Source organism: Vipera ursinii (genome assembly GCF_947247035.1).
Source record: "Vipera ursinii genome assembly, chromosome: 2".
NCBI classification, from domain to species: domain Eukaryota; kingdom Metazoa; phylum Chordata; class Lepidosauria; order Squamata; family Viperidae; genus Vipera; species Vipera ursinii.
The window spans coordinates 20,602,401-20,614,322 of record NC_139513.1 but is presented as its reverse complement, the minus strand read 5'-3'; the positions used below and the strand labels follow the sequence as shown (position 1 = coordinate 20,614,322).

At 36.6% G+C, this 11,922-nt stretch overlaps 1 protein-coding gene across 1 annotated transcript; it reads right to left on the bottom strand.

Moving 5' to 3' along the window:
* Positions 1–432: 432 nt before the first annotated feature.
* Positions 433–8,628, bottom strand: LOC310634768 (vomeronasal type-2 receptor 26-like; the record flags this gene model as incomplete). The annotated part of the gene is made up of 5 exons (XM_083353304.1): positions 433–1,337; positions 2,635–2,761; positions 5,980–6,207; positions 7,082–7,510; positions 8,347–8,628. The coding sequence occupies 5 exons, from the start codon at positions 8,626–8,628 to the stop codon at positions 433–435; spliced, it is 1,971 nt and encodes a 656-aa protein (XP_083209430.1).
* Between the last annotated feature and the right edge of the window lie 3,294 nt (positions 8,629–11,922).

Below are 11,922 nucleotides of genomic sequence, written 5' to 3'. Positions count from 1 at the left end.
TCTGACGTGTGGGCTTTTCAACTGACTTGAGGCATTGTTTACCTTAAAAGTCCTTTATGCTTCTTCGAAGGAAGCTGGAATCTGAAATCTTCACCCCTTGCACAATATATTAAAACACAATTCTCCACCTTTCTAATTTTGTCATTAATCATATTCTCCAATTAAATTAAAGAATCAGTTTCCCTTCCATTAGAAAACCCGCCAAGGTCTTATCTTCTTTACTTAGAGAGATGGCCTTGAAGGTGAAATTCTACTCATGCCCCCACCCAACCTTTTGAAGCAACACACAAGTTTAACATAAGAAATGGCTACTTCTTTATCTCTTGTCAAGCAATAGCATTCGATGTTAGCAGCGTTGAAAAAATAACTGTTTGTAATGTCTTATTTTAACTTAGCAATAATTTGGATAAAATATAACTGCTACAATCAAGTTCACTTATTATTTTTCATTATTAGATTCTCCTTCAAGTTCATCTCAGGTCTTAGAATGATGATGTAACATTTGGGGACAAAGATGCAGCCAAGTAAGCCCAGGCTGGAGGTCAGGATGGAGAAGATCTGCACAGCCACCATGTATTTTCCTTTGGTGCTCAGGTAGGCAGGGACAAAAGAAACCCAAACACTGCAGAAGAGCAGCATGCTGAAGGTGATCCACTTGGCTTCGTTGAAGGCCCCTGGTAGTTTTCGGGCTAGAAAAGCCACCAAGAAACAAATGGAAGCCAGAAAGCCCAAGTAGCCAAGGGCAGAATAGAACATGATGACTGAACCTTCATTGCATTGCAGTACAATCTTCCCTTTTTGGGAATATAAGTCAGAATCTGGGAATGGGGGAAAGATTCCCAGCCATATGAAACAGATGCCCACCTGAACACCAGAGCAGGAGAAGATAATGAAATTGGCCAGAGATTTCCCCAGCCATTTCCTCATTTTGCTGCCTGGCTTTGTGGCCAGAAATGCCATCACCACCATGATAGTCTTGGCCAGCAAGGATGACACAGCAACTGAGAAAACAACACTGAAGGCAGTTTGCCGAAGAAGGCAGGTCACTTTCTTGGGTTGACCAATGAACAGAAGGGAAGTCAAGAAGGAAAGCAAGAGAAAGATCAGAAGAATGTAGGTGAGATCACGGTTGTTAGCTTTGACTATGGGAGTTTCTCGATATTTAATAAAAATTCCTAGAACTAAGACAGTGATAAGAGACAAAAATAGGGCAGAGACAGCTAGGATGAGACCTAGGTTTTCTTTGTAGGACAGGAAAGTTATAACTTTGGGGACACACTGATCCCGCTTCTCATTGGAGAGATGGTCATGTGGACATTTTGCACATTGGGCTACATCTAGAAAACACAACAAATTTTTAAATAGTGATTCAATGGTATTCCACGCATCATGACCAACTGACAAGAAGCAGGATGCAGATAGAGCAATGAAGTTTTTTCTCTCTCTATTTTTTTAAAAATGATATGATTAGAATAATGAAATGCAAGGGGAAAATGCTTACTTACTAAGCATAAATAAAGTAGATAATTATGTTTATGGAAAACATTCCTCTCTTCCCTTTTGTTGTTTCTCCAAGCTGTGAGCAGGATAAACACACACACACAGAGAGACACACAGACACACACCACTTCCACATATAATCTATTTGTTTCTGTGTTTGTGTTTTACTTTAAAGTGTAAAGATTCTTGCTGGCATCTGATATTAGTTTTGATTCATCTCACAACTTTCTGATTAAAAGTCATGTTCTAAAGCTTTAAATATATCCTGCTGTGCAATGTGTTCCACATATGAGACCTATTTTTTTTTAAAAAAAAGTTACTTAAGCTTCATCACAGATACTGTAGATCAGTGTTTCTCAACCTACACAACATTAAGACGTGCACTTCAATTCCCAGAATTCCTCAGCCAGAATTCCCCAATTCCCTGAATTCCATGACTCCCAAGGAATTCTGGGAGGTCATGTCCACATGACTTAATGTTGCCAGGAATCAATGCTGTAGGTATTTGTGACATTGCTGCTTATTCTCCAAAGTGACCTCCCAATCTGACATCACTGACAAAATATCTATTTTTCCAATTCTCTCCTAAATTTGTTCTTGCAATTGCCAGAAAAAATATCTTACTAGAATTTGAGGTTAGGTTTGTTTTGTATAGGTGTTTCAAATGCTGTCATGTTTCTTAAGGTCTCTCAATATTTTTCAAGATTGCTTGTTATTGTTTCAGGAACTTGTGAAAACATCCACCATGGTGAATTTTACCTTCACTGAACAGTTGTTGCAGTGTTTTTAGTCTGTTTCTTGAATCTAATGGTATATTGGTATATGAGAACAAATCTTGCTAATACCAGAGCCGTGGTGGTACAGTGATTAGAATGCAGTATTGCAGGCTAACTCTGCCCACTGCCTGGAGTTCGATACTGACCAGCTCAAGGTTGAATCAGTCTTCCATCCTTTCAAGGTCAGTAAAATGAGGACCCAGATTGTTGAGGGGCAATATGCTGACTTTGTAAACTGCTTAGAGCATGCTGTAAAGCACTATGAAGCAGTAAATAAGTCTAACTGCAATTTCTATTGCTACCATATTATCCTTAGAATAAAAGACTGGTGCTGCTTCTTTGTTCTTGAATTACCTACCTTCCTGCACAGAGATGCTTCCTTCCATACATGGAGAACAGTCATAGCAACAAACTGGTTCTCCCTCTCTCATCAGCTTGGTATATCCTGGGAGGCAACGTTCCGTACACCTAGAAAAGGGGGCCTTCTGAACAGAAAAAAAAATCAGAGAAATGTATGAATGAGGGGATTACTTCTAAAAATGGAAGTGAGCACCAAAGTGGGTTCATGAATTCAAGAGGGTACTTTCAAGATCTTTTCCCACATACAATTAAAATATGTTTGTTTCAGTGAAATTTCTCCACTAACAATTTCATTTCAGCAGGCTATGATCTCAGAGTTCCCTTAATGTTCAGAAAGAGCTGCTGACTCTCCAGTCCAATCATCATTATCCTAGGATTATTCTGCATTTGGGCTTCAGATCCTGTCAGCTTCAGCCAACTGGTCAAAGATACAAAACTGTGGAAAGTCTAGTCCAAAGCATGGAAAGCAAAGGGTTACTTCGTCTTGTCTTAGCAATTGCTAGAACACCATCTGCCACAACATTTCCTCTGCCTTCTTACAATATGTATTTCTTAGATCTCAATTTACTATCAACTCAGTCTCAAAGAAGACTCCAGTTCTGAAAAAACATTGAATGATTCAATAGAAGAAAATCTGTGTAACTCAGGGTTGAATTGTAAATTCCTTGATGTTCTCTGGTTTTGACTGCCTGTTTGTAGATATTTCATCACTTGAATAGATAACATTATCAGTGCTATCATCAGGCATTGATGATGTTACTTAGTTGGGAAATTAACCAGTGAAATTACCTGCAAACAAACAAACAAGCTCAGAGAACACCAAAGATTCCACTGAATAAAATGCCCTACCGTAAGTCCCTCAGTGTCGAAGGCCAGTTCATTGGTTTGTGATGCTCCTAGGTTTCCTTACATGCTACAAACAGCTTTGGGATAGCCAAAAACATGTTTTCCATTCTACATCACAACAATGTTGGTATTCCCATCATAAGCAATAGATATTTTAAAAAAGTATTCTATTAGTTTTCTATCATTACAATTCATTTGTGCTTAATGAACAATGTGTTGTCTGGGTTGATTTTTGCCTAGACATAATGGTTAAATTCTTACTCTCTGTCCCGCTTTTCCAATCATTGATAAAAAATAAGTTCTATATTTGGAAGTATTCTGTATCTTCTTTTCCTTTGATTCTCAATCTGAGTCTGTCCATTTCTGCCCAGTCCAATATTTTCTTAATTATTGCTTCCTTTGGTGGTGTTATCTCATTTTTCCAGTGCCGTGCAAACACAATCCTTGCTGCGGTTAATACATGTAATGTTAAATATACATTTTGTTTATCAAACTTTTCTGGCATTATGCCTAGTAAAAAAAGTTCAGGTTTAAAATCTACATGTTTTCCTAACACCTTTTCTCACCAAGTATGTATTTTAGTCCAAATTTTTTTTTGCTTTTACACATGTCCACCATAAGTGATAATATGTACCGGGATTTTGATTACATTTCCAACATTTGCTAGACATATTTTTTAAACATTTTTGCTAATCTAAGAATAGTAATTTCAGTCAAGAATCTTTTCAATCTCTCTGCTATTATTGAGGCAAAAAAATTATAATCCACATTTAATTATGATTTTGGACTATAATTTTTTATCTGTGTCAAATCTGAATCTTCTCTTGATATTAAAGTAATACTTGCTTCCATCCATGTGTTTGGTAGTTTGGCCTCTAATAATACCTCGTTACACACTTCCTTCATTGGTAGACTTAATGTATCTTGCAGACATTTGTAAACCTCTGCGGGTAGCCCATCCGGTCCTGGGGTTATATCGTTTTTCTGGTTTTTTAATAGCTTTTATCACTTCCATCATTGTAATTTTTCCATTTGATATATATTTTTAGGTTTTCTTGTATTTTGGTAGGTTTGCATTTTCAAAGTATTGTATCATTTTTTCTCGAGAAATTCCTTCTATATAATTTTTCATAAAAGTCTTTCTTTTTTAATTGAATCAGTTTGGAATTGTAAGTCACCCTTCTCATCTAGTAGTTTATTATCAATCTCTTTTCTCTTTCTTTTTTCAGTTTATATGCCAACCACCTTCTTGGCTTGTTTGCATTTTCAAAAACATTTTGTTTTACCCTTTTTATTTGTAGAGCCAATTCTTCTGACTCTATTAAATTTAATTTATGTTTCACTGTCTCCATTTGTCTTTTCACAATTTTCTTTTCTTGATGTATTTGTAATTCTAATTCCAGTTTCTTCAATTCTTCTCTTAGTGCTGTAAATTGTTCTTTTTTTCTTTGTTCTTTTTAGCCATATATGTTATAGCTCATCCTCTAAAATACGCTTTGGCTGTGTCCCATGTATTCTGAATTTAAATCTCTTCCTTTTTATTTTTTTTAAAGAAAAATTCCATTTCCTTTATTGATAATTCTACAAAGTGTTTCTCTTTTAACAAGGATTGATTCAAACTCCATCTTGATTTCTTCTTTACCTCTTTCTGGGTCAGCTTTATTGGATTATGGTCTGCCCAAATGTTAGGTTTTACCTCAATCTCATATATATTACTACTTAGCTCAGGGGACATCCATATCATATCAATTCTAGGCCAAGATTTACTGTATGTCTATTCAAATAAAATGTGTACTGGGTCTTTTTAGGGTTTCTTTCTCTCTAAGTATCCTGTATGGAAATTTCTTCTGCCATTCTGTATTTCTTCCTTTTTCCCTCCTTTGCTCCTTCTTTAATCTAATTTTCTATCAACAATTGTATTAAAATCTCCTATCAAGCAAATGTTTTGGTGTTCCATTTCCATTATTTTCCTGTTATGTATTCCAGAGAATAGTGTTCAAAAATGATAGCTAGAAACAGGATCTTCTCACCCAGTTCCACGACATGCTGTTATTGATCCTCTCGTAAGGCTAGTCCTCACCCTTCCCAGCTGTCAGTAGCTCTTGGACAGACTGCATGAATGCAGTCTGTCCTTCTTCTGTCAGTTTGGAGGGATTTCCTTGGATCAAATAGGCTAACTGACATTTGCCGATGATCAATGAGGGTTTCCTCCTTTGTTGTCGCCTCTCCGGGGCAACCTTTGGCCCGGCAGAAGGAAATCAGCTATGGGGTATGGAGCTCTCCTCTCCCCACATCTATATCGCTATGACATCAAACTGGATATCTCTTATCATAAAAATAGATCTTTTGATAGGAACAGGAGAAATAGTCTCCTTCAACCTATCCTTTTAGCTGTGGTGACTCTCCATATAAGTTAAAAGACTGATAAACCACAAAATCACATGGATACATAGATACAGGTGAACAATAAAACCCACATAGAGGCAGACTTGGTTACCTTGTTAAAAGATGTTGGCCATATGATGGCGCTCTCATCGACTGAGATCTTGATGTCTGAAGAGACTTCTTTCTCAATATTCCCAATTATCACCCCAGCAGCAGATTTGTTGGGAAATACTGCCCAGTCCACGATATTAAAGTCAGCAGTGGAAATTTCATACTCATCCAAATAAACGTCATTTACAGAAAAATTGTAAATCTGGAAGTTTCTTAGAAATGGATGGAGCTGAAAAGCCATGGAGAATCATCCTTGCAATGTATACATTCTCATTTGAGCACTAAGTCAAAACAAAGGTACTTTATCGCAGCGCTTCTGTATGCAAATGTGGTAGGAAGATTCTATTTTTCTCTCTAATTACCTCTCTCCCTCTCTTTCTTTCCCACTCCCATTGTTTCTCTCAGGCTCTTTCCACTCTTTCTGTCTCTCTGTCTATGTCTGTCTGTCTCTCCCTCTCACACACATACAGATCTTTTTAGTTTATTATTTTAGCCTGCTCTGCTTTATGAAATTGGTAATCTCAGCACACCAGGTTTAATCTAGAAGATTCAGCAGCACAATCTATCTGTTTATCTCTCTCTAAAATGTCTCATCTTGCAGGAACAAATATTAGAAACAGGCAATTGTTCTTGGGTTATCCCCAGCATCTCTGCTTATCTTTATGATAACATGTAAGAATTGAAAGGGAACCATTATTAAAATATTGAAGAAGCATTACAAGCCACGGTTGAACCATCTGGAGTGTCTGGTGGTCCCCAGAAGGCATCCTCCTCTTACTCGTTTGGGAGGAAAAGGCAGCACTGGAGACTGATGCCACAACCTGGATTGTTGTGGAAATACTGGAGCCATCCTCAGACAAGATTCTTGCAACCAGATCTGTGGATGGGATTTCCCAGGTCTCTTTTTCCAGGCATGTGATCCAAACTTTCTTAGACAACAAAGGGCTTGAATAAGAACATTGAAATGCTTCCTTCCCAAACTTCCCTGTAGCAGAATAATGTGAATTAAAATCATGATATTGTGTCCATTTCTTTGCCTTAGTTGAGAAGGATAATAAAAGATGGTTATGCTGGAGATTAACCATTTGGTAAAATAATCTCACATTTAAATCTGACAAAGCTGTAGCAATCCATACTTTTCTCTCAAACAGGATTTTTGTCTTTTCAATGTTTTGTATTAGTACTGCTAGTATTAATGAGGACTGAAAGTCCAACTGACAAACAATACTTTTCACTTTAGTGTCGCTAAAATATTGAAGGATGTCCTTATCCCTCCCTGATCTTGGAACCGTGGGTAAGCTTTCTGAGAAGGCAACACAGACACCTTTCCTTAATGTTTCTGACACAAAGGTTCTTCTGAACTTTTCTCCGCTTTCATTATCGGGAGCAACGAGGCCGATCCACGTCCATCGGAAATGCAGGAGCAACTTGACAATTGCCAAGTGAGGAGGTTCTTGTTTTGGACTCACTCGGTAGAAAAAAGGGAAATTATATTTCTGCTCTGGAATGTGGCTGATGACCCCATAGTTGATCTAAGGTGAAACAGAGGAGATGGTTGATTGCTTTGCTCTTAAGGACAAAAATAAGTGCTTACCTCTAAGGGTTTTTTTTTTCTCTTGCTAACCCTCTACTCACATATCAGCTGGTCAATTATATTCACCAAGTTATACAACTGCACAGAACTATTCATTAGATATGCTGTTTTCTTGTCCTATTCTTTTTTTTCCTTTCCCCAATAACAAATTGCTGTATTACACTTTCTCTTTTTGCTGTGCTCTTTTATTGTAAAGGCTTTAAAAATATATATAATTTGATTTGCTTTGATTGTACTGTAGATTGGGGAAAATGGAACGTCATGTGAACGCAGCAGGAAGAAAAGTGTCAACTGGGTATGTTTTTGTTGTCTTTAGGTACAAATAGGAAAAAAAAACTCTCTTAAAGTAACATTTGCCTGTGTTATTTTCATTCCAATCCTTAGAGATTTTGTTTGGAATCGGTTGGAATAAGGGTGAAAAGATGTTTTTTTTTCTCCCAAGACTGCAGTGACCAGAAGACAGGGAGAAGAGGCAGAAGGGTGGGAAAAGAGGATGCAAATTCCATGCAAAGGATGATTGACAGCACTTCATTTGAGCTATGGGTGGAGGTTCGTTCAGTTGAAAAATCTCTTTGTAACCTGTGTATCTTTAAAAAACAATCAAGATATACAATGATGTAAGAATGAAGAAAGGTATTTGAATGCCTGATGAAAATAGAATAGTTCAGGCGTCCTTTAAGATGTGTCATCTAAATCATTTTATTTATTATCTGACCCCTTTTGGATTATCATTAGACTTTACAAAATGAAATTAGCTTCAGTGTTCATTCCTACTTGTGGAATTTTGTAGATGCCCAGCATAGTTGAAATGGAAGGAAAGAGCTCCGAATCGGTCCCTTCAAGCACAGCCAGAAGGTTATTTGGTCTTCCACAACTGTAGTTTGGGACATTCTCCTGCCCTGTAGACAGCAAGTCCATCATGACCTCGTATGTTATCCTTGCATTGAAAAAGTTCTCATAGATGCTGTAGCCCAGGGTGATGTTGGGTAGCAGCTTTGGATTCTGGTTGATCTCATGAGTGGCAAAGAAGAAGGGCAGGACGTGCCAGAAGCTCATACTCTGTATACTGCAAGATAAGAGACTGCAGTTGGCTTTCATCTTCAATTCATAAAATCACATCATATTTCCTGAAGCTGTTCCTTTAAGGACATTTATAACTAATCACTTGGATTGCTGTATTATACGTCTAGTGCACAAATTTGACAATCTAATGATCTGTAAGCCAGGATGATGTTTGGTAACAGCTTTGGATTCTGATTGATCTCATGAAGGGGAAAGCAAGAGAAGATCAGACCAAAAGCTCAATTCCTATATTGTACTGCAGGAAATATTCTCAGAAATTCACTCTCTAATAAAATAATGTAAGATGCCTGTATCATTCATTTCTTGGACCTTGCCAGGAGATGGACTTCTTTGGATCTTGCTATTAGAAGGACAGTCCTATTGACCACAAATGACTTTCTTTCCAATGGTTTTCTTCAGGCTCAAAATCATCCCAATTGGAAATTGTAGATCTGATCCCAACCATGACCTCCAAGTTCCCTCCATTATTATTATTATTATTATTATTATTATTATTATTATTATTATTATTATTATTATTATTATTATTATTATCCAAAGCACCAAAAAGAAACAATGGATAGAAATTAACCAAGGAGAGAAGCAACCTAGAACTAAGGAGAAATTTTCTAACTGTGAGAGCAATCAACCAATGGAATAGCTTTCCTTCAGAAGTTGTATGTGCTCCATCACTGGAGGCTTTCAAAAAGAGACTGGACACCATTTGTTTGAAATGGCTCCAGCAGGGGTTGGACTAGAAGACCTCCCAGGTCGCTTCCAACTCTATGTTCTATATTCATTATTTTCTCCAAATGGTGACTTGGAAATGCATTTTATAGTAATGGATCAACTGTCTTAGCAACTGGATACATTTATTTAAAATTCACTTCAGAAAATCATTTTCACATAAAAAACAAGGTTCTATGAAATAAGTCTCTTTATGTTGATTTGATTGCTAATTGGAGGAATATTTAAGTGGAATTATTCTGGGAAATGTCTAGGTGATTCTCAGAGAATGCCTGGACAAGTTCCTGTAGTTTTCCTGGCAAGGTTTTTTAGAGGTGATTTGCCATTGCCTTCTTCCTAGGATTAAGAGAAAGTGACTGATCCAGGGCCAGCCAGCTTAATTTATATCCAAGGAAGGACTAGAGGTCATGCCTTCATGATTTCTAACCTGAAACATTAACCACCACATCAAACATTCATTTAATAGGGCGATTAAATAACTCTCATCTCTCCAAGGTTCATTAGATCGCCGACCAATTCTGATGTCTTTTACATCTTTTTCTTTCAGAAAGTTTTCCAACAATAGCTTATCATATTTCTGATCTTTGTGGATCAGCCTGCAAAATTCAGAACAGATTTTAACAGTAGACCACTAGAATCATAGATGTCAATGTTAAAAATTAAAACATAAAATTGTAGCATTCATACAGCTAACCATCCCTATTAAAAGGAAAATAGTGGAAAACATAAAATTAATCACTAGTGTTAAGTACACGTCAGGAATTACCTTTGAAATCTGTGATATGGAGGCTTAAAGAAGAGGTATGGTTTAAATGCTGAGCTTGATGTAGAAATGATTCCACTAATCAGGAAATCTCCTGACTTGTAATAATTAAATATGTTACCTCCCTCTTTTTGTATGTTCAATGGACATTTGGTCATCAGCGTCCCATATGGGAAATGGGATACCAGGAGAAGCAGCATCAGCAGTATTTCAGATATCATGATGAAGATCTTCTGTAGTTCTGTGAGACACGTGCCCACTGTCTTTGGCCTCAGAGCTGTCTAAGGAGAAGCACAGTTCTCTTGCCAAAGAACACAGATGCACTGACTTGATCAAGCAAGATAAAGTTTGATCTGGCACATTAAAAGGACAGCATTAAAATTCCGACCTGTACATTTATGCCTACAGGAGTCTCACCATGTGTTCTTCATCAACCCTGAGGTCCTTGTGGACAAGATTTTCAGATTTTTATAAGAATTACTAAATATTTGTGAAATCCATTGATGAGGGTTACTAACAGCTACCTTGTTTCAAAATAACTGTGGATGAAAAAAGTCCCTTAGGCTTTAGTGGAAGATGAAGTAATCATTGTGATTTTGATAATTGTACAGAGAGGGGGAAAAGGAACAAAAACTGTGCATATTGACAGAGTGAATGAAGTGGGTGCAGGGAAATTGGAAAAAAAATGTTAAATATGCAAAGCAGATGTCAATTCCTGATTGGATAAACAGAAAACAAAAATATTTGTTAAGAACTTCAATTTTCAAGATTATAAAACATTGGCAAGAAACTAGGGTTTCGTGGCAAAGAAAAAGGTTAAATATCTGTACAAGTACAAAGTCTAAATTGTTTCAAAACAATTTTATACTCGGAAAAATAATTTGGAACTCTGATTTTATATATGGTGACAGCAACAAAACTGCTCTATGTACAAAAATGGAAGGAGGCTTCCATTCTCACCATGGACAAATATTTACAAAAGCTGATGGAATTAGCAGAGGTGGCCCAATTCACTGTTTTGATAAAATAAAAGAATATAAGTACTTTTGTTTCTACTTGGAAACCCCTTCCTGACTTTGTGCTTGAGGTGGAAAAAATGATACGATGATTTTGGGTTTTACTGATTAGACTGATTTGTTGATACAAAATGGCTAGTTCGTATTACTATAGAAATGTAAAAAGTTGAGATTCGATTTTAATATCTTATTTTATTGCAACAGGGAGTCAATACCTTTTTTTCCTTCTCCTGCCCCACTTTTCCCCACTTTTTCATTTTCCCTTTTCCTATTGTTGTCCTTTACTATTTGCTTTTGTATTTTCATATTTTACATTATAAATGAATAAAATTAAAAAAAAACTAAAAAATGTACCTGTTTGGAATGATACTAGAAAAGATTTCTCATGATGGAGAATTTGCAGTTATTCCTACTGGATAAATCTGTGTAAGTAAGATGAATGTCTTATCAAATATGTTATTTTTATTCCAGACTTTACTGATATTGACAAGTAACACTGCAGTTAACCAATGGCAAAAGAATAAATCTAAATTCAGATGGCAAGGGGAGAAAATGAGAATTAGGGTTAGGGTTAGGGTTAGGTAAACTACTGCAAAATGGTAAAGGAAGAGGAGCTTTGGGTTTGCCATATTTGAAACTGTATTTTGATACTTGCTGTTGGATCTGGATGAAAGAGTGGGTGACTCTCCAAAATAAGAGATTACTCCAATTAGAAGGTCATGAACTAAGATTTGGATGGCATGCTTACTTATGATATGACAA